Below are 21,814 nucleotides of genomic sequence, written 5' to 3'. Positions count from 1 at the left end.
CATTTAGGGCGGGCGTCCTCTCGATGAACTGCAGCCAACATTATTAAAGCTGGTTTAATAGGAAGTTTTACTTGCCTCCTGTTTTCGCCCGCTGTACATATTGCAGCGATGTAGGTGTTTTCATGCACGTGCATGCACTTCCTGGGAACCCACTTGTGGCCTCACCTTCGTAACTTGGCTGAGCTGAAGTTTCTTGTTTCGCAGCACTTTGCATTAGCTGGGAGAGCACAAAATTAAGAAATAATGAAGTAAAGAACAACAATGAGACCCGAGTTTTAATAAATCGGAAGCCTCCTGTGAGATGCAGGATCTACCGATGTTTGCATCACGTTGTGTGTATTGTGGCAGCTGGCTCAGGGTGAGACAGCTTAATGAGAGATTAGACGGCGTGTTTGGCTAAACTGGACGCCGCTGGCGTCTCATCCAGATTCCCGTCGGTCCGAAGGGGCTTGTTTGGCGGACGCGTTCCTTTTTCGAGTTATTCAGCGACTTTACCGTTTCCTCCCGCGCGGGTATATGCGACTGCGCGGTGTATACACGCATGTCTCTCTGTGCACTTTGTTCCTCTGTAGCTTTTTCCAGGGAACTTTGTGTGACATTAGTATTCCAGCGGCATCGCAGGGGTCATGCGATCTCCTCCCAGCAGTGCTTCCACGCTCCCCCCTTTTCCCTTTCTCTCCCCTTCCCTCCCCCCTTTCTCCATTTTGTAGGCTGCAGCACTGCTTTAACTAGAAGCACGGGGAACAAATAAAAATAGATGGGCAAAGTTGTGAGATGTGAGCCCTGGGGGACGGACTGTACGGATATACATTTTCTGTGCGCATTTGGAGCGGCCCTTCTCGTCAAAGAATATTATCCCCCCCCCCACCAACCCCACCTCCTTCAACCGCCCCCCACATCCCCACCCCAACTCACTCCTCCCATCTTTGGATCACGGCAGTAATTCAATTGGGGATAGACGAGCAGGATTTCCTTGATGCTTTTTCCCCCCTTTCCCTATAAACGGGTTGTCTGCCTGTCAGCATTGATAATGCTAGCTGATGCACACTGCGGCTAACTCTTCCCAACCTGCCCTGCCATTCCCCATACCGCTTTGGTATTGAGGAGCTTCTCCATGATTTACTTTATGCTTGTCTGCCCATCTGGCTTTTTTTTCTCATTTGCTGTCCCTCCCGAGGACAAGCCCGCCTGGCTCTCATTCTCTCTCGTTGATCTGTTTTTCTGTTTGACAATCTAAGCATTGTCCATCTGATACGTCTCCGGCTATCTTTCCATCTGTGGAGATGGGAATGAAATGTGATCTGACAGGAGGCTGGATTTACTGTATGCTACCTTACAGTCACCCCTGATCTCAGCTCTCTGTTTGAGTATCTAAGCTGATCTGTTTTTACGGCACATCTGATCAGCGATGCCGGTCAGAAATAAGCCGATCCGCAGCAGCAGGTAGCCCGTAGCTGTTCACATCATCAGTCGGCTAACAAGGCCCCATATAAGTAACTAATGTACAAGCTGACAGGTGTGATCGACCAAAAACCTCAAAACAGAGTGTGGTCGCTTTCCTCTGAGAGCTTCATCTTTGAGATTTTATTCTGACAGTTTCTTGACAGTGTTGACTTCAGGAATCTATCTGCTGCTCAGACATGCTGTTATCATTTTGCGAAATGTTCGGCATCACGTTAATGTGTGTCAGGAGAAAATGACAAGGTGTAGCAAAGATCATAGCTGCTCTCAAATAAGCTTCCCTTTGATTTTTCTCGCACTGCACACCCGTTCTCGGACCTCACCCATCTTCAAAAATCGTATATGTTCGTGTGGCGTTACAAATCTGCTGAATGTTCTCAGTTTACACCCTTTCCTCGACACTCGTGCTTTGGCTGTAGGGATGTCGCCGTTCTGAAACCGGGACTGCATCATCGCTGTATTGCAGCTCCATCATTCCATACAGCGATAACCACGTGCAGCTGCTAATGTCTCATCCTTGTTCGGCTTCGTACTCAAACCTCGACATCTGCAGACCGAGAGTGTCTTTTTTCAAAGATGACTTAAAAACTGTCCTTTCCTTCTTACGGTGGATGTCTGCAGGATCACAGAGACAGACTCGTGATAACAAAGAGCAAATCAAGCAGAATTTCAAAGACAAGCGCAGTCCAGGCTGACCGCGTCTCACCAACCAGCTTCTCGCTTTATTGCTCACGTCGGAGAAAGCTTTCACAGCGCCGTCTCCACAGTTGCTCACATCTGTATTGTGAGGCGGCGCGTTGCCGTGTGTGTGTGGGATTTGTTTTCAGTGTTTGCATGTTTGATATTTGACAGAAGAAAACCTGTAAAGTTTATTCTACATGATCCAAAACTCTGGCGGTCTAACCCTGACATTAAGGATTTATAATTCTTTTTAAAGACGACAACAAAAGAAAAAAAAATGCTGGAAAGAAAAACCAAAGTACATTTGTACCGATGATAACGCGACGCTCCCGCAATGCGTCTCTTTACTTAATATGACATTATTCTTCTAACAATGCATTAACGGGTCTTTAATGCACTAAAGGTTAGGCACATTTAGATGCTTTTTCCATTGACAATGTTGAAATAAATGCCCTAAATCAAGCCTAATGTGCCAGTCAGCGAGTAGCCTTTCATGAGGCGGCGGTTGACTAATAATATCAAAGAAAATCTAAATCTAGCCGTAATTGTCAAAGATGTTGATGTTCTGTGTGAGTCACACAGCGGAGCAATGAAGAACTAGATGGAGTGAGCGAGAGTAATAGGCTGCATCAGAGTGGTGAGGAAGCTAATGCCTCTTGAGACTGTTTGTAAGAGAGCGAGGCCTTTGGATGGCGAGCTGACTTCAGTATGTGCATTACTCAGCCACATAAATCTGGGAGCCCCCGCCTCGGCTGCCTGCTTTGGTTTGGCTTTAATTACCTGAGCTATCCTGCACTCACCACCAGCACTTCCCTAATGGGGCTGCCTCACTCGGGCATCACTCACGCTCAGTCCGGCCAGCTGGCAGGATGGCCTGGGGGGGGGAGCCTGGCCCTCTTATTATAACTCCAAGTCTGTGCCCTAACGCACCTGTAGTCTCAGTGTGTGCGTGCGCTCGCATGTGTGGCTGTGCAACTTCCTGGGCTGTCACATAAACAAACTTTTGCAGCAGGCAAACAGAACACTAAGATTTCTCATGAAAGCGTTCCTAAAATATTAACCGCTATTTGCAATCATGCTGACCGAGATTGTCCAGTAATTTGGCCTTCTGTTACGGTATTAAGTGCCGGGTTGCTCGTGTGTCCTTGGGGCATTAGCTGTCAGTCAGTGACATGTCACAGCAGCTTCGCCACTTGTCAAGAATGTGTGCTTTCATTCTTCTTGTGTACAGCTGCCTAACAATGTGCCAAGAGCTTTCAGCGCTGACTTAAAATGCATCAGGCCGTTTTTGTTCCCCAGCGTGAAAAGACACGGAAGGCTCGGTAGGAGCTCCTCGCGTCCCGGCCGCCGTCGAATGACTCGCAGTGACCTTGGAGATTATTGCTATACTAGACAGAAAAAATGCTATATGTTTGTCAAGAGCTGTCTGTCATCAATGAGCTTTTGTGTTGGCTATCGATCGGCTCCTGGCCAGGACACCGGGGTTGATGGATGCACAACAAACAGACTCTGCATTGCCAGCAAGCCGCCCAGCGAGCACGATGGGATGTCAAGTCTGGGAGGCTGCCGCTCGCCCCTCGCGCCTGCGCTCCCTCACTCGCATGTGAATGTACCCAAGTGTCGGCCCCGCCCTCAGCCCGATAAAGAAATGAGCTGCGTCCCTAAATGGCGATTCATTAGTAAACAAGAAGTGGATTACTGTAGTTTAGCCCTGTGTCGATGACGGGCCCTGATTGCTTTGTAAAATGTAGCGAGCTGTGAGCGTGAGCTGCGCCGCTGTATCTGCAGCACGCACATATAAAGATAACTACACAATTCCCCTATCAGTTGACCTGGTTTCCCTTCAGTTAGTGAGCTCCAGCCTCCAGGGTGCAATTGAGAGCGCCTTGGTCTGATACTGGATACAACACAAATGCCAAGTGCAATACAACAATCATCATCCCATGTGAATTTGGAGATTTTTCAGGAAGTGAGCTACCACTGCTACATTATTCAGCCTCTGTCTCTCACACAAGAGAGAATGGCATTAAAGTTAATTTCAGCATGGCTCCAGCTGGTGCTGTTGCATCCACAAAGAAGCTGCATTGTTATGTATCTTTATTGCAAGAGGCGAAAGCATCAAAAGGCGTCCTGTTGGAAAATCTGCAAATCACCGTCGTGAAGCGTTTGTTTTCTCTCGACTGGGTTTAACCCTGCCTCCCTGCAAAGCACGGATACGCCATGAGGTCAGACTTATCGATCCGCTTTGATATTTTATAGACCCCAGTCAGCTTCCACCAGTATAGGCTGCAGTATTTCCCCCAGCGACGCGATCCAGCTGTGGCCACCAGAGACCTTCAATAAACAGACGCCTTCGGCCGCCGTCCAAGGACGCCAACAATCGCAACGCGTGCACGAAACGAGACGTCGCTACCAAAATGCAGCAATTGACCTCCACAGTTAAGCATCCTACAAAATAGAAAACGTCGCAAAATCCGAGCTGTAAATTGGTTTTAACGCCTGTAACCATCTTTCTTTGTAGTTTTACTGTCACATTATCCTGAACATCTGGGCCAAGAGTGTGTGCTACTAAAGGCGGTGTAATTCAACAGCGCTGGCAAGAAAAAAAAGAAGCCATACTGTGCTTTTCACAGGTGCTGGACCGGATCCAAATTGATAATTTTTCAGACTCAATAACACTTAGAAGGATACAGGAAAACAACAGCACCGGACATGCAGGGGAGGTCTGGCAGATTACAGGAGATTTGTCAGCCCCTGGGAGTTCTCACTCAGCTGATGTTGACAAAGTAGAGCTGATGTGGGTTGGTGAAAGGGGGGAAAAAAAGCTGCAGAAGAAGAAGAAATCCTTTTGAAACAGAAACCGTTCATGCACACGGGCTTGTGTGTGATACATGTTGAAGTTTCTTTGTCTTTTCCGTTTCAACAACCTCTCCCCACTTCAGCACCGAGGGTAGAGTGTGAGTGAATAATTCATCAAATCCGAAAATCTATGAAATAAAATCATTTGTTGCCCTATAGTGTGCTTGACAGAGAGATTGTTTATAAGGGTGGTAAAGCAGGACTTGAGCATTGGTAACGATCAATAGCCTGATGGAATCCCGAGGCCCTCGCTTGTTGCCAACGCACATCCAGACTGAGACATCAAAACAGCTTTGGGTTTCTCTCCTCTCGCTTGTGTCTCCAGAACATTTCAAGCCAGCTGGGCAGTTCAGATATTTTTCCATTGGTTGTTTTGTAGTTGCATTATTTAGCTCTGCATTTAGACACCCCCCCCCCCCCCCCCCCCCCCCCATCACACACGCACTCCACATCTCGAGGTTGTCATTAGCGGCTGTATGTTACAATGATGCTGAGAACAATTAAGATAAAAACGCTGTGACAAATCATAATGGTGATAATGATAATGATAAGATGAAATGGAAATGACTCTGGCAAATAGGGTTTCTGTTTTTAGGATGATTCCACAACAGCAACGACACACTCGTCTTACACCAATAACAATGATAATTATTATGATGATAAGTCCAAAATTACCCCTCCCCACATCATCAGCCTTTGCCTTCGTCTTCCCTGCGTTTCGTTAGAAAGAGGAGAGGTCATAACACCACTTCCAATTATTTTCCCAACTATCCCGAAACCCCCACGACTCAGCCGGCCCACGCAGCTCGGACCAAAGGATGGTGCCCATTGCCAGTGACCTATTAATCTCTCCACTGTAAGTGAACAGGCCTTTGCACTAATGAGGAATGATTAAAGACAGCAATGAGCCATTTTTGGAACAGCTTCAAAAAAAAAGGGATGCAAAGAAGAAAAAGAGATCATTTGCCACGATCAACAAGGAAAGGACCTTTCCAAAACACTGGCATGAAGATGCAAGCACATCTTTTTAATTTTAATCTCTTACGGTAGCATCGGAGAGCGTTCGTCTCTTTTATAGAATATTCGCCTCTTTGGAGGATCCGAATAGAAAAAGCTTTCAGCAGAAAGTCTTTAATGCTAAAATATATCAGGGTTAATTTCTAATCTGTATCCACTAGTTTCTGAGGATTTGCCTATAAACCCAATCTGAATCCTGGTAGCTGGTGGCCTGCTTGATGTTGAGGTTAAAACGCAGTTTAGGCTCGTGATTCCTTTGTTCTTCTGCAGGCTTAGACTCCTACAAACTTGTCTGTGTTCATAAAAATTACATATTTAGAAGTTTTTTTTTAATGGCTTAGATGTAACTCTGCACCTTTGCATCCTTAAGTATGCATGGATCTATGAATAATTAGTTGCTGCTTTTATCTCCACCTACCCCTCTGCCTCACATCTGCAGCTCCAACATACCTGCTCACTTTGATTCGGCTCAAACGCTGCAAAAGTACTCAGCGCTACACAATGGCGAGTTGTAATACTGAAGTAATTTTACAATACGCGGACTGATTAACCCCAAAAACAGTTTTGTCAGTGAACAGTGAGTAAGTTACCTTAAGGTGGAATTGAAGGTAACTTAATAAAGGCTTACATTTTGAATCAGCTGAATATATTATGCTAATGTTAATGTTACGTCATGTGGTATGTCTGAATCCATGTTTTTGAGTGTTGTTGAGGCCAGATACTGGGTTGCATATAATTGTTAATTTAAAGATTATTTTTCATTCTCGAAGTATCTTAATTTTTATCAGGTATTTTTTTTTTTTTACATTTTTTAATATTTCATATGAAGGAAAAGACAGATTACGTGATTAAAATCGTGTCTCAGATTTAACTCGTCACTCTTTGTGGATGTCCCAGTTCTCAAGCTGGGAGCCGCAGCTATAAAATATTACACGCCGTAGCGTTCGGCTTTCCCGTCATTAGATGGCAAGCCGTGGAAAAAAATCCCAACCAAAGCACATTAGGTCTGCTGAGTTCTCCGCATACTTCCTGCCATGTAATGTACATAATGCAATCAAAGAGCAGCCATGTTTTTTGAGGTCAAAGATGACTGCCGCTGTGTGTTTTCTGCATTGCGCTTTGATCTTTACGAGCTCCCTCCCACCTCCTTTTTTTTATTTCGTTTCAGCTGAGAAACGTACATTATTTTCACTTTAAATTCAACAACCGACCCATTGAAAGCAGGTCTGTGTTATGAGAAAGGAAGGACCACTAAGAATCGCCCATGGGCAGTAATGCAGCAGTTTTTTTACTGTATGTAAGTGTGTATACATTCTGTAGATAGAAATTGGGCCTAATCAGCCCTGCGGCTCTCCAACAGAGGAAAAAAAAGAAGAGGAATCCACTTAGCAACGTGGCTAATTTGCATAGCTTTGAAGAAAACGGGGTCTGTGTTTAGTCAGCTTAGATGGCAAAGGAACGTCAGAGTCTGACACTCAGCGGGAGACAAAGCAGCTGACTGGTTTCTCTGACGTTCAGGCTGGCTGGATGACTAGCTGGCTGCATTGGTATTGCTTTGATGTACAAGGCACCTCATCAAACTGTGTTTATGAAGGTGCAGATACTTTGGTGGTTGAACCTGCTGAAGCAGTAGCTGTCAGATTTTGTGAATTTAAAAAGTGCTTCCTAAAAATTCAATTTGCTTCTTACTGCATATCTGTCAGGATGGAAAAATATCTGAAATAGCTTTTAGACCATTAAATATAAGGTGGTAAAAACATAATCTAGGTCAACAGGGCAACGATTCAGCTTTTTTTAAGCCTTATTATCATTTATGTGTTTCATTTTGGTGTTAATTACTCGTATTAGAAAATTACAGATTGGTTTTATTTTCTTTATTTAAAATGTGCTAAAACTAGCCTGTCACAGGGGAAAAACATCTGTTCCACCTGACAGTTTGTTCCCTTTAAAGTTGGTATTTCCTGCTGTCAGTGAGCTAATTGAATGCTTCAGCTGATACATCTACACACAGCATTTATTAGCTGTCTGTCCTCGCCTCCAGCTGTCACAGCCTCGTTCTGCTCAAGGTCTCTTTCTGTTAAAACGGGGTTCTTCCTTCCCACTGTCGCCAAATGTTTGCTCATGGAGGACTGTCTGATTGTTGGTGGGTTTCTCTGCATTATTGTAGTGTCTTTACCTTATAGTACAAAGAGCCCTGACGTGACTGTTGTGACTTGGCGACGTATAAAATAGCTGAACTTAATTTAATTCAGTCCATCACAGCCACTCACGTGATTTCATACCAGTTAGAAAGTTACACTAGCAGTAAACTACAAAAGACTTGAAGGACATCCCAGAAGAAGACTCCAACTCTGATTGGTTATGCACAATAATATTGCAATATTATTATATTGATTATATTATATTGCTTTCTTGCTTGGAAGCTTGTGGGCAGATTTGGATCACAGTTTAAAAGTAATATTAAGGAACTGTTTAAAGTAAATTAAATAAATGCCAAGACCAGCTCTGGTTTCACAGTAGATAACAGGGCTGCACCAGGAATACCAAGTGGAAATTCCAGTCACTGAACTGGTCCTCAACAAACAAAGCTGCAACTTCCAGGGTGAAAAACTGAAGAATAAAGCCAAATAAAAGTCCCAAAGACTGCAGTTCCTGCAGTGGCGCGCTGAGGCTGAAGTCCTTATCAACTCCTATGTTAAAACAACCCAACAGCAATAAAACCATGTTTGCACCCTGGTACAACAAACAGTTTTGCCAGAGTGGCTGTTTGGCCAGCTGGTCGTCTTTCTAGCTTAACAGTTAATGTAAACACACCAAATAGTTTTCCTGTCAAACCCAAGAAAAAAAGCAAAAAGTGTTTAGTCTTAAAAACTCTGGATTTTGTTATTGGTTTGGAAGCAGCTCAGTTTCAAAGTGTCTTATAAAGAAGTTGTATATCATATGCAACAATGAATATGAAATCGGTCATCAGACCGATACCCCGTGAACAACACTGACATGGCCACTTTGATATCTCATAAAAGACCAATATATCAGCCAATCATAACACATCTGACACCCCCTGTCTTTCTCTCTCTCCTGACCTCCTGCCTTCAGTCTCTGCATCTCTTACAGCACAGCAGGCTTTGATTTAAGACCTCTGCAGCAGTTTATGGTGTATATATCCTAAATGGACATTTTAATAGGCTTTTACTTTTTTTCATTGTATTGTGCAATGTAAGCAGTAATCATAAATTATTATAATCATAATTTGTTGCTGCCGGCTGAAAGCCTTGCACAGTATCTCTGAAATGTCAAGTTTTCACAAAGAAAACAGCTCCGTTCAGAGGCTGACCAGCACGGCACGTGCGAGGATTTGAGAGGATTTTAATAAGTGGTGGTTTTTAGTTAATCTCGGCCCGTATGGAATCGAACGTACCTTAAAGTAAGAACGTCAAATTAAAACAATGTTCTGTAAGGCTGAATGTGATTATTCTGCTAGAGTTTCTGAAGAATACCACTTGTGTCCAAATGATTTGAAGAAAATTTGTATACAGTGATCCACAAACACATAATGCAGCCCTAAAGACAGAGAAAGGGGGCGGGCTTTAATATTTTACCAACTGTAAACATCACAAAGCTGTTTCGAGGCCAGGCTACAGAGTCTGTGTGACGCTATCAAACATTCAGCTCCTCACGTTGTAATGAAGGAGTGGGAAACTGGACCTTGAGGAGTTAATATCGTCCAAAAAACCAAAAACGAGCACATCTGCATTTTTAGCTCGCTCCCATTTTTCTTCTGCCTGTGTATTTTTTATTCATATTCCCCGTCTTTGCTCTGGAAACTGCCATCAGGCTCAGAGGCAATTTACGGTACCTCTGAACACGTCCTTAACGGTACCATCATGCGTTCATCAGTGCCACCGTGAACACAATTTTATTACTCAATTTGATGCCACACAGGGTTCATTCTCCGCATTTTTTATGCATTGTGGGCTGAGCTCAAGCAGAAAATAATCTGGACAGAGAGGGCTGTGTATTACGGCTCAAACGGGATAAAGCACTGACAAATTCCGGACCGGAGGACTAGTGAGCGGGGAGGACAGGGAGAAAGAGAGATTAAGAGCTACACCATTGTTTACCTCCTCCTCTAAGGTGCAGGATACTCTGTCGTTTATAAATGTTGGTAGCTGTTATTGGTTACCTTGCAGGCTTTAGGGGAAAGAGGAAAGGAAAATGAAAAAAAACTTAGGGAAAGACCCAGGAGGGGGTTCGATACAACTTTAATAATGCGTAGCAGGAGCTAAATGAGCCATTCTGCGGTACTTTAAGACGTCTTCCCTCCACCCACCCCCACCCACCCTCCGCCTCCCCCCCCTCACGGTCTCAGGGCCTGAATTATTAAAAGTGTTGTTTTCCCTTATTGCATTGCAGCAATGTGCCTCTTTGCTAGAAATGAGCTGCACGTTGTGGAGTTTGAATGCTTAAAGCGACCCACCTCCAACGGCAAAGCCAGGAGAGGAGCACGGAAGGCCCCCAACACACACACGTACACACACACGTACACACACACACACACACACACACACACACACACACACCTGAATGACCACAACGTTATGCTCAGATGGCTCTCTTACGCTTCTCTTATATAATGCACGTTGTGAACTAACTAGTTTGTTTTGCTAAACTGTGCAGGGCTGCAACTAATGATTATCTCCATTATTGCCTAATGGACATTACACTATAAAGTGTTGGAGAATGGTGAAAATGCCCATCACAATTTTCTAAAGCCCAAGGTGATATCATTACAGTTAATTGCCTTTTTCCCAAACAACAGTCCCAAACCTACACATATTCTTTACACCATAAAGGATGAAGAAGCAAGTCCTCCCAATTAAGAAAGATGGAACTAAGGGATGTCTTTTATGAATGTTTTAGTGCTGTCTAATAATCCCTTTAAATATTTCAGATCCAGCACTCTGCATTTTCATATTAGTCAGTTTTTGTTTTCAAATAAATGTACCCATAAATGCTTATAGCTTTGTTTTTAGAAGAACTCGGATTAATTATTATGAGTCACAGTTACTGTAGCCACGCTGGCCAAACTTTCCTCTCATCTCTTTAATTCATTCGGCCTGTAATTGAGCATTTAACTTGATTTTGTTGAGACAAATACGTTCGCGGCTGAACCTCGTTTGTGCTGCAGAATATTCTGGAACAAACGGGCTGCGATGGACTAGAAATGTATTTTTTGAATTTTCTTTAGGGCTCAAGTGCAGACTTGGTAAGATGGAGAAATTTTCAGAGCTGTCAATACATCTTCTCTGATGCACTGATGGTGCATTTTCATGATTGCATATATGGGAGAAATATAATAAATATTTGAACTGAATCCACTTTTATCCAAGTGAACATTTGTGTTTTCTTCTTTAGAAAAGTTTGAAAATGATCAAGTTTAAGGTTGAATCTTGACATTTAGAATAATTTATAAGCAGATTCAATCCTGAAATACTGATAGCCGCGTAAGCCTTGAAATCTATGTGGAGCAAACTCTCCATATATTGAGCCAGACTCAACAAGGCATCACTTAATAAAACAATACTTTCTCCTTCCCTTTTTCTGCTCTTGCAGGTATTGTACATGCCCGGTGATTTGGGTATTAAATTTGATGCCTGCAGTTAAATCTCTTGCTGTGAAATGCAAGAAATAAAAACTCCGAGTTGTAGATAATGCAAAGTACAGTAAAGCACGTTGCATGCTCCTACCCCCTCCCTCGGAGCCACACGCATACACTTGCATACCCCCGCCAACACATACTTTAATCACACAATTAATAATTAATCAGAGGTTGGGCTCAATGCTGTCAAGCCTGCAGATGAGAGAACACCCAACTGCTGAGACAAGCCCTTAAAAAAGGGGATTAATAACCAAAAAAAGGAAAAAATGAACAGCTAGACAACATGTCGCTAGTTAGGCTCAGTTTTTCTTAAAGTTGAAGGAAAATACAGACGGTCCACTGGCGCGAATAGGCAGCTTTGAATGCATTTTTTGTAAAGAAATAAATAACAAAAGCTCGCTGGCTATAGAGTTCTGCAGAGTTTGTGAGGGGGAAAATTAAGTTGTCGCTTTTATGTGACATTTTCTACATGCAAATATGCAAAATTTGATTATGTGCTCTGTCTCCTGCGTATAAACACCATCAATAAAACTATAACAAACCGGTTCTAGAAGAATAGGTCAGGGATGAGTATGTATTATTTGCGCACCGCATTACAGCCGGTGCACTGATTGATTTCAATGCATTGCATCACTCTGGAATTGATCATACACCCGTGATCATTGTGTTCAATTTATTTATTCCCACTGATGCAAGTATTTTCCAACACTTAAAAGTCATCGGCGTCGGTGCCCTCTTTTTTTTATCTCTGTCAGTCTCGCAGTGCTCTGTTTCCAGTGTTGCAGCAGAGAGCAGAGTGTTTACCCAGCTGTAATTACAACATGCACAATGACCTCATTCTGCTGTGTCAGTAGCGGTAATGTATAGCCCTTGATGTTAAACTGCAAAGAAAAATGGTGTGCACTTATTTTCAATATGCTGACTACATTCCCAGCATTTTTTTTTAGACATGGCCGTGAAGGCAGATCAGAATTTGATATAAGCACTGGTGCTCCTATTTATCTGACAAGGTCTCTCTGCCTTAATATGCATTCAATAATGTGAAATGATATTAGCTGTAGGAGCTCATTGACTGTGCACTCAGGGTCTCTCGGTGTCTCTCCGTCTCTGTCTGTAGCACGCTCTTTATCTGTTTCTCTTCCTCGTGCACACATACAGAGAAGAAATGGGGGGAAAAAAAGAGAGGAGGCTTGAACCGCGGATAGCAACAGCAGCAGAGCAATCACACCGAAGCAATGCCCCCCACGCCTGGCCCATTAATAACAGTAATACGCACACCGCGCCCAAGCCAGCACTGCCGAAAGCACCACTGACACTTTAATGGGCATTTTTTACTTTTGTTTTTAAATAATGCATGTGCTGCTTGTCAGCACTGCTTCACTCCACCCCTGGTGTGCCTTTGCAGCGTTCCATTGTGCAGAAATTACAATGGAGACCTGTGTTTTCTGTGCCGCCTGCTCCGTAAGCTGCATTCATCACGTTCATAGGGACATCAGAGTGCGGTACATCACACTCTCGGGGCCGTGTGTGTGGGCACGCATGCCACGCATGTGTGCGTTTTTGTTTGTGAAGGCACCTCATTGGCACCGAGCTAATTAAGAGCGTCTTTGAGAGGGCGAACTGTGATGCTCGGTGGCACCGAACATGACTTATAAAGAAGGATGATGCTCTCTGTGATACAGTAAACCTGACAGTCCGCTAGCGGTTTGGTGTGTCTGCCGAGCATGCCACTGTTGTTATGCAACTACGAAAACCTCATATAGACCCCGAAGTATTCGGGATCCTCTGGGCTCACTTGCAGTTAACTTATTCAACAGTAAGAGATTCATCAATAAGAGAAGGTTTAATTTTCATTCGTCCGGGGACCAGTGCGGAGCGGCAATCGGTGATACATACCATAGCGTTTATGGCATAAGTTAATTTGCTTTGGCCATCCTTGGATGGGCAATAAAACGAGAACAATAAAACGAACACAAATCAGCAAAACACAACAAACTCAAAATTATACACATACATCATGGCACAACACACAAAGTTCAATACGAAAATATATATTTTTAAAAACGGCTGAGACGATACACAACAGCACGAGGGGCGATTCACAGAGAAAGAAGATGATGGTATTCAGCTCCTGCTCGTTCGTGACTGCATGAAAAAGTGTGGTAAAAAGTTTCGCTTTGAGTTTAAAGCTAATCGCACATTAAACGTCTCCGTGTCCAAGTGTGGGTTGACACTGTTCAGTGGAAAAGGAATGACATGAGTTTAGCCATCCAATAGATTAATTAACATTTAAACCTGCAGTTTATTGCTGTTTATTAGTATTTATGCATTTTGTAATATCACCCAATCATATACTCAGGTGGGAGAGAAACAGCTATAACATGCTAACAATGATTCAGACGAGAGCATCAGTGGATATCAGTGAGTACATACTAATGATATTCTATATATACAATATTTATACTGTACTCCCAGGACAGGTAGGCATATCTAGCATGTATCTTTCTATATTGTCAGCAATGGATGCACTGCCATTCTATTATGCAATAATGCTCATTGAAATCCAGTTTCTGTATTCTCAGCCAGAGCGGCGCTTTGGTGGACTGTGTGTGTTGTGTTTGTGTCCTGTTTGCTTTTTTTTTTGTGCACCTGCTGTAAACTGAGAATATTGAGGGTTTGTATTGTAATCATACATAAGCCCCCCACTTCTAAATTGGATCCGGAGCTGACCAAAGATGTATTTGCACATGGTAAAACTTAATAGGAACAAGTAGGCACGGGGACCAACAAATTAACCGTTGTTTAACTTTGAGTCTCGAACGGTGCAGATTTGAATATCGGGTGCTGCAGAAGCTGCTCGTTTATTTCGGATCACAGACAGTAAAGGTGACGGACGTCCTCGGCGAGAGCTGCAGAGGTTGCGTCGGAAGACTTGCGAGACAGGACGTGACTTCGGGACTAGCACCCTCGAAAATCAATTTTTCAGCAGTCCCCTGGTTTTTGAATTAAACACCAAAAACATGCAAATTTTATGCCAGCGTTGCACTTAGTAAGTTAGAGTATGGCTGTGTCACTTTCTGCGAGTAATTTGCACCGGCCTGAACACAGATTACCAAGGCCCATTATTAACCCGTTTGGGTAGCATCTGGGTAAAACGCACATTTCTCATCAAACTGAAAGCTTCGGTGTTTTATTTGTGCGCGTTATTCTCGAGATCCCAAAAAACAGAACTGTAAATTTATCATACATTGAAACTTTGCCAAAATGATGTGCCTCGGTGAAGTGCATTTATCACAGATCACTTATTGTGACATTTTAATAGTAGTCCCTGAAGTGCTACATCTCACGGGAGAACCGAGTCAAGACTATAATCGCAAAGGTTTAGGAGCAATAACTGTTTTATTTTGGGTTCATACTTTTGAGCTGATTCCATAACAGACACGGGGTAGTTAAGTGGTTATAGAGGATATCCTTTAAATGTGATGGTGGTCAGTTCACGGTTATTTTCTGGCGTATTAAATGTTCCCCACTGTTTTCCTGTTGATACTAAACCTCATTTGGTTATTTATATTATGCTGGTAGATCAACTTGACCCAATTGTGTAACTTTATTGATCGTAGCCAAGCCACCTATCTGTATTCCTTACTGCACGTAAGGTCAATAAACCTCAAAATCAATATTTATAACAATCAATGTTGCATTCTCTATGATGCCTCTTCCTGTGCAATGATTTCCTGCGATTGAATTGCTTTATTTGTGTTTTTTGGAGGTGCCCCTCTGCTGCTTCTTGTCCGTTTCGGTGACGCCTGCTCGTGTTTCTGTGTGTCCCTGCAGGAAACACGTTGTGTAAGTCAGGAAGCATTGCTGTCTTCGGGAACGTGGTGTACAGCGGACTGCTGAACGATCACCTCTGGCATTTGGGAGTGCCCCTCTTTACAAGACTGGTAAGAGCAGCAGGCCCCTCTGTGCACACTTACCTTCACTTTTGTTGGAAGAATTTCACGCGCTTGTGTGGAATCTAACAGGTGTGGAATTCCCCGAAGCTTGTAATGTTGTTTTTGATGCCCGCTCTGTTGACATGTGTTAGTTAAGGTTAAGACCTGGATGTGAATCCTCTGCTGTGGATGTAGGAGACGAGGAAAACCCACCCCACACACACACACACACACACACACACACACACACACACACACACACACACACACACACACACACACACACATGCATTTCATATTAGACTTTTTAAAAGGCATAACTAAGATGTTTTCTCTGGCCTTAAAGTGCAGGTGAGCCCACCTATGGATTCAGTTCTTCCCCAGCTGGCTGGCTGGGTGTGTAGCTAGTAGTGCTGAAAAAAGGCTGGCTAAATAATTCATGAAATTTAGTTTTACGGCAAGAATTTTATAAAAATTACAAGGTTTTAATTAAGAACCGGAGCGGCTGAAGCTTGCATTAAGAATTCATGATAAATGTCTATCCCTAATTGTCAAAGGGAAAGCGAATGTTTGTTTTACACTTAATCTCGCTGATGGTGGAATGTGAGCTTAGGAGATTCTTGTGAACGGCATAAACACGAAGGATCACAGAGCGATATTCCAAAAGATGAAATCCAACGAAGCCCTTTCCCTTCTTGTTAATTACCCTTTTTCTAAGCAGGTCGCAAGTTTTCATCAATGTTTATTATTGATTAAATCTGTCGTTGTTGCTGTCATTTATGAGTCAGGAATTAGCGTTGATTGGTGCACAAGGGTTGCATATAATTGGGTTACATTAAATAGATAATTCAGCTGATCTCATAAATGTCTAATGTGAAGCCTTGTTTGATTATCAATTAATGTCAAACGGAGATGCAAGAGGCTGTTAGGAATCCTGTTGGGTTTGCTTGTGTTGCATGTGGCAAAGCTACTCTCATTGCAGCTGTAAGAAGAGCCAGGAGTTTTTACAGTGAAATGTATATTTAATATTGTACGCGCTGGCGAATTCAAAGTAACGCTGGAGCACGCGTGCACAGCGAACGCTGGTAAACAAGTCTTTAAAAGATGTAACAAAAAGAAGGACATCAAACGCCACAGGTAACAGAGCTTTGGCTTCTAATTAAACAGAAATTGTTTTTTGAGGAAAATGTGCCTGTTGTTCTTAGCTATAAAGAGTAGAAGGAGGAAAATGATTAAAATATTTCATGGCTCAAAAGTCACTTCATGGTGCCTTTTTCAAAGCCGAGAGTTTAATGGAGTAGGATGCTTAATTACTAGCATATTTACATTTTCTCCGACAAATCCTCCCACGAAGAGAAAGCTGATGGAAAATAACCACTGTGCGACTCCGAGAAGAGTTTACCCCATGACATCGTGAATATATGGTAAAATACATAAAAGATGGAGACAGCCACCATAGCGTCCAGGTTGGTTTGGTGTATTTCGAGGCTCGAGGGCAAGCCGCTCAATGACGAGCACCCATGCAGACTATCCAAGTGTTTCAGTTTTTGTTGGTATTTGCAAGACAGATGTGATTTAAAGGAATTACTGTGTTGCATTATGTAAATGTTAACCCAACATACAGCTGCTTCTAAACCAGCCTCCATATTAATATCTACGATGTTTACTGTGGACTGCCTGAACAAGCTGAAGCACATGCTTCAATAATCCACAATACATTTAGTCATGCAGAATCACGTGAAAAGAAACAACAGGTGCAAGTATGTAACACGAATGAGGTGATGTGCACAAATGTTTAAAGTAAACATTTAATAATATATTATAATATAATATGTACGTATAACAGACATAATGTGGCATCCGTGCAGCTTATTGATGTCACAATGCAAACAGGCCTGGAGGATTAACACAAACAGACCACACACGGTGCGCTCGCAGTGTGAAGACACCTAATCCCCACTGTCGTTAGGTTAACATCCTCCGTGTCGCTCCTTTGCACGGCGAGCAGCGGCCGAGCTCTGAGCCCGCAGGAGCACTCGTTGAAGTAAAAGGTTCGACTCCCGGCTGCGCCACCAAGGCGCGGCCTTGTGTAGCGCTCAGTGTGCCCGCTGCCGACACACTAGGTCCGCCCAGCAGTGGTATCAGCATGACACGCGGCAAGCCTTCACATCCCCAACACACAGCTCCTAATTACTGCACAGCCCTGCCAGTTTGTACCCCTAGGCCAGTACTGACTGCTCAATGCCAAGATGTAAACACTGCATTATTAACACGACATACAGTCTGTGCACACGGCTAGGTTTAATGTACTCGACGTATGTCTACATGGAGGCATTACTTTAGTGGGATTCTTTATGCGAAAGCATACAATGAATTTATTGTCTTCCAGACAGCGAGTTCCAAAATCACCAGATGGGCGATTTGCTGCGTATAGGGTAATGTATGCTTACAAATGATGTTTAATGATATCTTCCAGGGATAGGAAGCAAAACATTACCATTTTCAAGGCTAAATATGCAGGCTGTGTCAGAAAGCTGGAGATACAGAATTAAGTAACACACTGTCTTTTTTTTCTTGTTATTTTATGCATATTTATTGGCTGCCAGAGCGTCTTGATGGCATTACACAATATCTCGTTTTTTTCTTTATGGCAAATCACAGTCCAAACATAAGCTTTGCCTACTTATCACCAATTCTAATATATTTTCATATGAAAAATCTCTCATGTGAGTATTATTAGCAGAGTGCTCTGCCCCTGCAAGTGCCGCAACTTCCTGTCAGTGTGAGAATAATAAGGGAATGGAAATGTAATATGAAACTTCTTCAGCACACAGAGATAAAGAGGAGAAAGGGCTTCGTTTAGCCGCTTGTTTCTGCCTGCACGGCCTTCCCCGGCGCCCTTTCCTCACGTGACGTGTGCTGTATAGAAATGTCAATACCTACCTGTGGAGCTGATGGAGACCCATAAATCGATAAAACGAGCATAGCTGCAGATCCTTGGCCGCCAAGTTGTAAAACTGGTCACTCCATAAAGTGAAGTGTGTGATTAGAGAAAACCAGCCTGGCAGCATCAGAGTGGAGCCGCCGTCTTCCTTCGGGGCTCGCACCGGCTCGGTCCGAGCGTTCGGGCGAGCCGGCCGCGACTATAGCCCAGAACCCCGCGGGGAGCTCGCAGGGATGAGAGCGAGAACTCTCATTGTCTCCTCTGGTGTCTTTCTAACGACGAGATCTGAGTGTGGCTCGACAGAAGATGCTCTGTAAGTAGCGGCGCTACGGACGAGAGGTGAGATCGGCATAAAATATTAAGACGGCAGATCTCGAGCCGGCGACGGTCGGAGACAGACGGACATTTTAGGCAGAACACTCTGTGTGTGAGGCCTTCACTTCCTCTTCAGTTTGAAAGCTCCATCTTTATAATGGATGGCGGAGTCTCTGGGGAGTGTCTAGACTATGGTGGGAAATCTAAATGGTTGGGAAAGCCACTCCAATGCTCTGTAAGTAGGTGGAGTATGGGAGAAATGCAACTCAGAGAGGTGACAGGAAGAAGGGAAAAGCATCCCAAACAACACCGTGTTTACCTGCATTGCACTTCCCTTGGTAACGGGCGTAGATTCCTAGACAGGAGATGCAGACTTTACGTAATGCTTAAATGCCCTCTGATTCTTTTCTCCCCAACCCTAAGTGGCCTTAGCTCCGGACCGCGATGCTCTCTGTCTGCACCTACACCCACCCCCACCCGCTCTCCAGCCTGTCCTGCTCTTTTTTTTTCTTTTTTGCCTCCGAACTCGTTCTTTTCCTGCTTCTCTCCCCCCTCAGTTATTTATGAGCACGACTTGAAATAGACTTCAGTATTTGATAAAAGCGTGATCCTTAATCTGAGTTGCCTGAGAAGTGCATTTCATTTTTATTTCCCATCAGAGATTGATGGAGGACTGGGGCGGTTATCCACTCTGTGATTGCTAATGTAAATCCATTGACTTCTGGTGGACATATATAAAGATATGGAAGCCTTGCATGTGCATCCCGTGATGCCAGTGGGGAGATTGCGTGCGTGCAAAGCAACGGAGATGCTGGTTTGTGCAATGTGATGGAGGGGGGTGGTGTAAGAATTATATGGCGCGTGTCTTGATTTATGAAAAGCTTCTTAAAACATCACAATATTTGCAAAGTTACTAATTGCGGTTCTTTGCCTGTGTGCCATTTCATATTTCACCGCTCACTTGTGCTTTTTCTGAAGGAGGAGGAAAAAAATAAAACGGGTGATAAATTTAAGATGACAGTTACACCATATGAATGAGGCCCCTTGTGTATCAATTCGCTCAAAGCCAGCTGCAAATCTAACTCGGGCTCCTTATGTGGCAATTACTGATGGGTAACATAACCTGCATATATCTGTTCTGTTCATTAGGCCAATGTGCTCTATAACTGGCAAATGTTCTTTAGGATCCTACAGCAAATTAGCTCATCCCCCAGGACGTCTTTTATTGGATGATCCGGCTCCAGAGGATGCCGCAAAACCACTTGAGCTCTCCGCAGCCTGCCCCGGTTGCCACAGGGTTAATATTTAAAAGCGCGAGCTCCCAGTCGTGTATTGATGATATGTTTTGAAAATTGCTGAGGCAGGCTCATTGTTACAGTGCTGTCTAGAAGATAGCCAATCCTCCCTCCTCTCCTCCCTCTCTCTCCCTCGTTCCCCTCCCCCTTTATAGCCGCCAGATGGAAAACACACTAAAGCATGTAATGTAATATAGCTTGGCACACACAGAGGTATTTCACACCAACTTCATCTGGCCTCTGATCTGCCACAACGCCACCTGAAAAAACAGTGCTTTTAAAAAAAATTATTTTTTTTTCACCGAAACAAAAACGTCACCAAATCGCAAGTTCGGAGGAAAAGAGGGAAAATAAAAGGCAGAGGAGCTATCGGCAGCTAAAAGTAGAAAACAAGTGGAAAATAGGCTGCGCCTCCCAATTGCCTGTGGCATATTTTAAGGTTTTCTCTGAGAGTCTTTTTTTCCTTCAGCATCGCCTCCTTCTTCTTCTCTTCAATGAACTAAAACTGCCACAACTTCAATGCAACTCATCGCAGTCGCAGACGGTGAAAAGAAGAAAGGGGAGCGATCTGTTAGTCCTCCACTATCACCAGCATCATCCCCAACACAGCACCCCCCTCCCTGCAGAGATCCCCACCACGACTCTCAGCTTCCTGCTCTCCCCCCACCCCCCACCCCCTCCCTCACAACTCTCCCCCCTCCACCCCCCGCCTCCTCCCCGGGACGCTGAATTTTACAGTACCGTCTGCAGGATCCCGGTTTGTTCGGCGCACTCCTCTATGCAGAGCAACACGGCTCCGGTGGAGGAACGCTGGAGGCAGCTGTCAAGCGCAGGCTGCTGCTCCTGCTGCTCTAGTTGAGCCTCGGTGCCGTACCGACTGATTTCACATTCACCAATAAGAGACGGCACAGGGGGGAGAGAGAGAGAGACGGAGAGAGAGAGTCTTGAAGTGAGTGGTGTGGAGAGGCAAGTGGAGTGGAAGAGTGTCGAAAGAAAAAAGAGGTTACAACACCTCCCCAGCTCTCTTTCCTTTCTCCCGTCTGCTTTCCCCCCCTCTTTCTTGTGTTGGCTCAAAAGAGGAAGAAGAAGAGGAGAGAGAAAGGGCTCTTTTAAAAATTAACTGAAGAACAAGCTGCTTGTCAAGAGAAAGAAACGAAAAGAGAAGAAGTGCTGGGGGACCTCAAGTCAAGCCCCATTGAACAGTTGAGAGGGAGGGCTGCCTCAGTGGAACAGGGACCAGTAAAGCTCTCTGTCCAAACGTTCGGACTCCTCTTGACACCCACGCTGGCTGGACTGGTCCCAGCGCTTAGCCCCGCTCTCCTCCACCCGGCTGCCCACACCTGCCCCGATTCCACCATGATGATGTACTTTTGGGTGAGTACCGCACCCTAAAGTGTGGGTATCTCCTCCTGCTCACACCGCTCCGGTATGCACAGAGTTGGCGTGTAGAACGTGTTTGGCGCATGTGTCAGAGCGTGTTGCAGCCCTTACATTATATACAGTGTGAGTTTGAGCGTGTGTGCGTGTGTGTGTGGTGCAGCGCCTCCCACATGCATGAACAGAGCTGATGGTTTTTCCACTCTCGTGTGTTTTATTGATGTTGGGTTGCTGCAGCCAGAAGCTACAGAGGCCTGTGTTTACCCGTCAC

At 44.2% G+C, this 21,814-nt stretch overlaps 2 protein-coding genes across 16 annotated transcripts in view; both read left to right on the top strand.

Moving 5' to 3' along the window:
• LOC113020221 (C-reactive protein-like) overlaps positions 1 to 21,814 on the top strand; it is a 438,825-nt gene that overhangs the window by 2,253 nt on the left and 414,758 nt on the right. The gene's annotated exons all lie outside the window — the stretch shown is intronic.
• Positions 1 to 21,814, top strand: part of LOC113020226 (RNA binding protein fox-1 homolog 3) — a 426,914-nt gene that overhangs the window by 272,859 nt on the left and 132,241 nt on the right. For 13 of the 15 annotated variants that reach the window (XM_080300736.1, XM_080300727.1, XM_080300729.1 and 10 more), the window contains one exon: positions 15,512 to 15,621. In XM_080300736.1, coding sequence (XP_080156862.1) covers positions 15,512 to 15,621 — 110 coding nt within the window. Of the gene's footprint in view, positions 1 to 15,511; positions 15,622 to 21,052; positions 21,541 to 21,814 lie in introns of those variants that run through there. The other 2 variants (XM_026164007.2, XM_080300738.1) reach the window with 2 other exon arrangements.

This window comes from Astatotilapia calliptera, chromosome 4 (genome assembly GCF_964374335.1).
Source record: "Astatotilapia calliptera chromosome 4, fAstCal68.1, whole genome shotgun sequence".
NCBI classification, from domain to species: domain Eukaryota; kingdom Metazoa; phylum Chordata; class Actinopteri; order Cichliformes; family Cichlidae; genus Astatotilapia; species Astatotilapia calliptera.
This window is presented reverse-complemented; position numbering and strand designations above follow the sequence as displayed.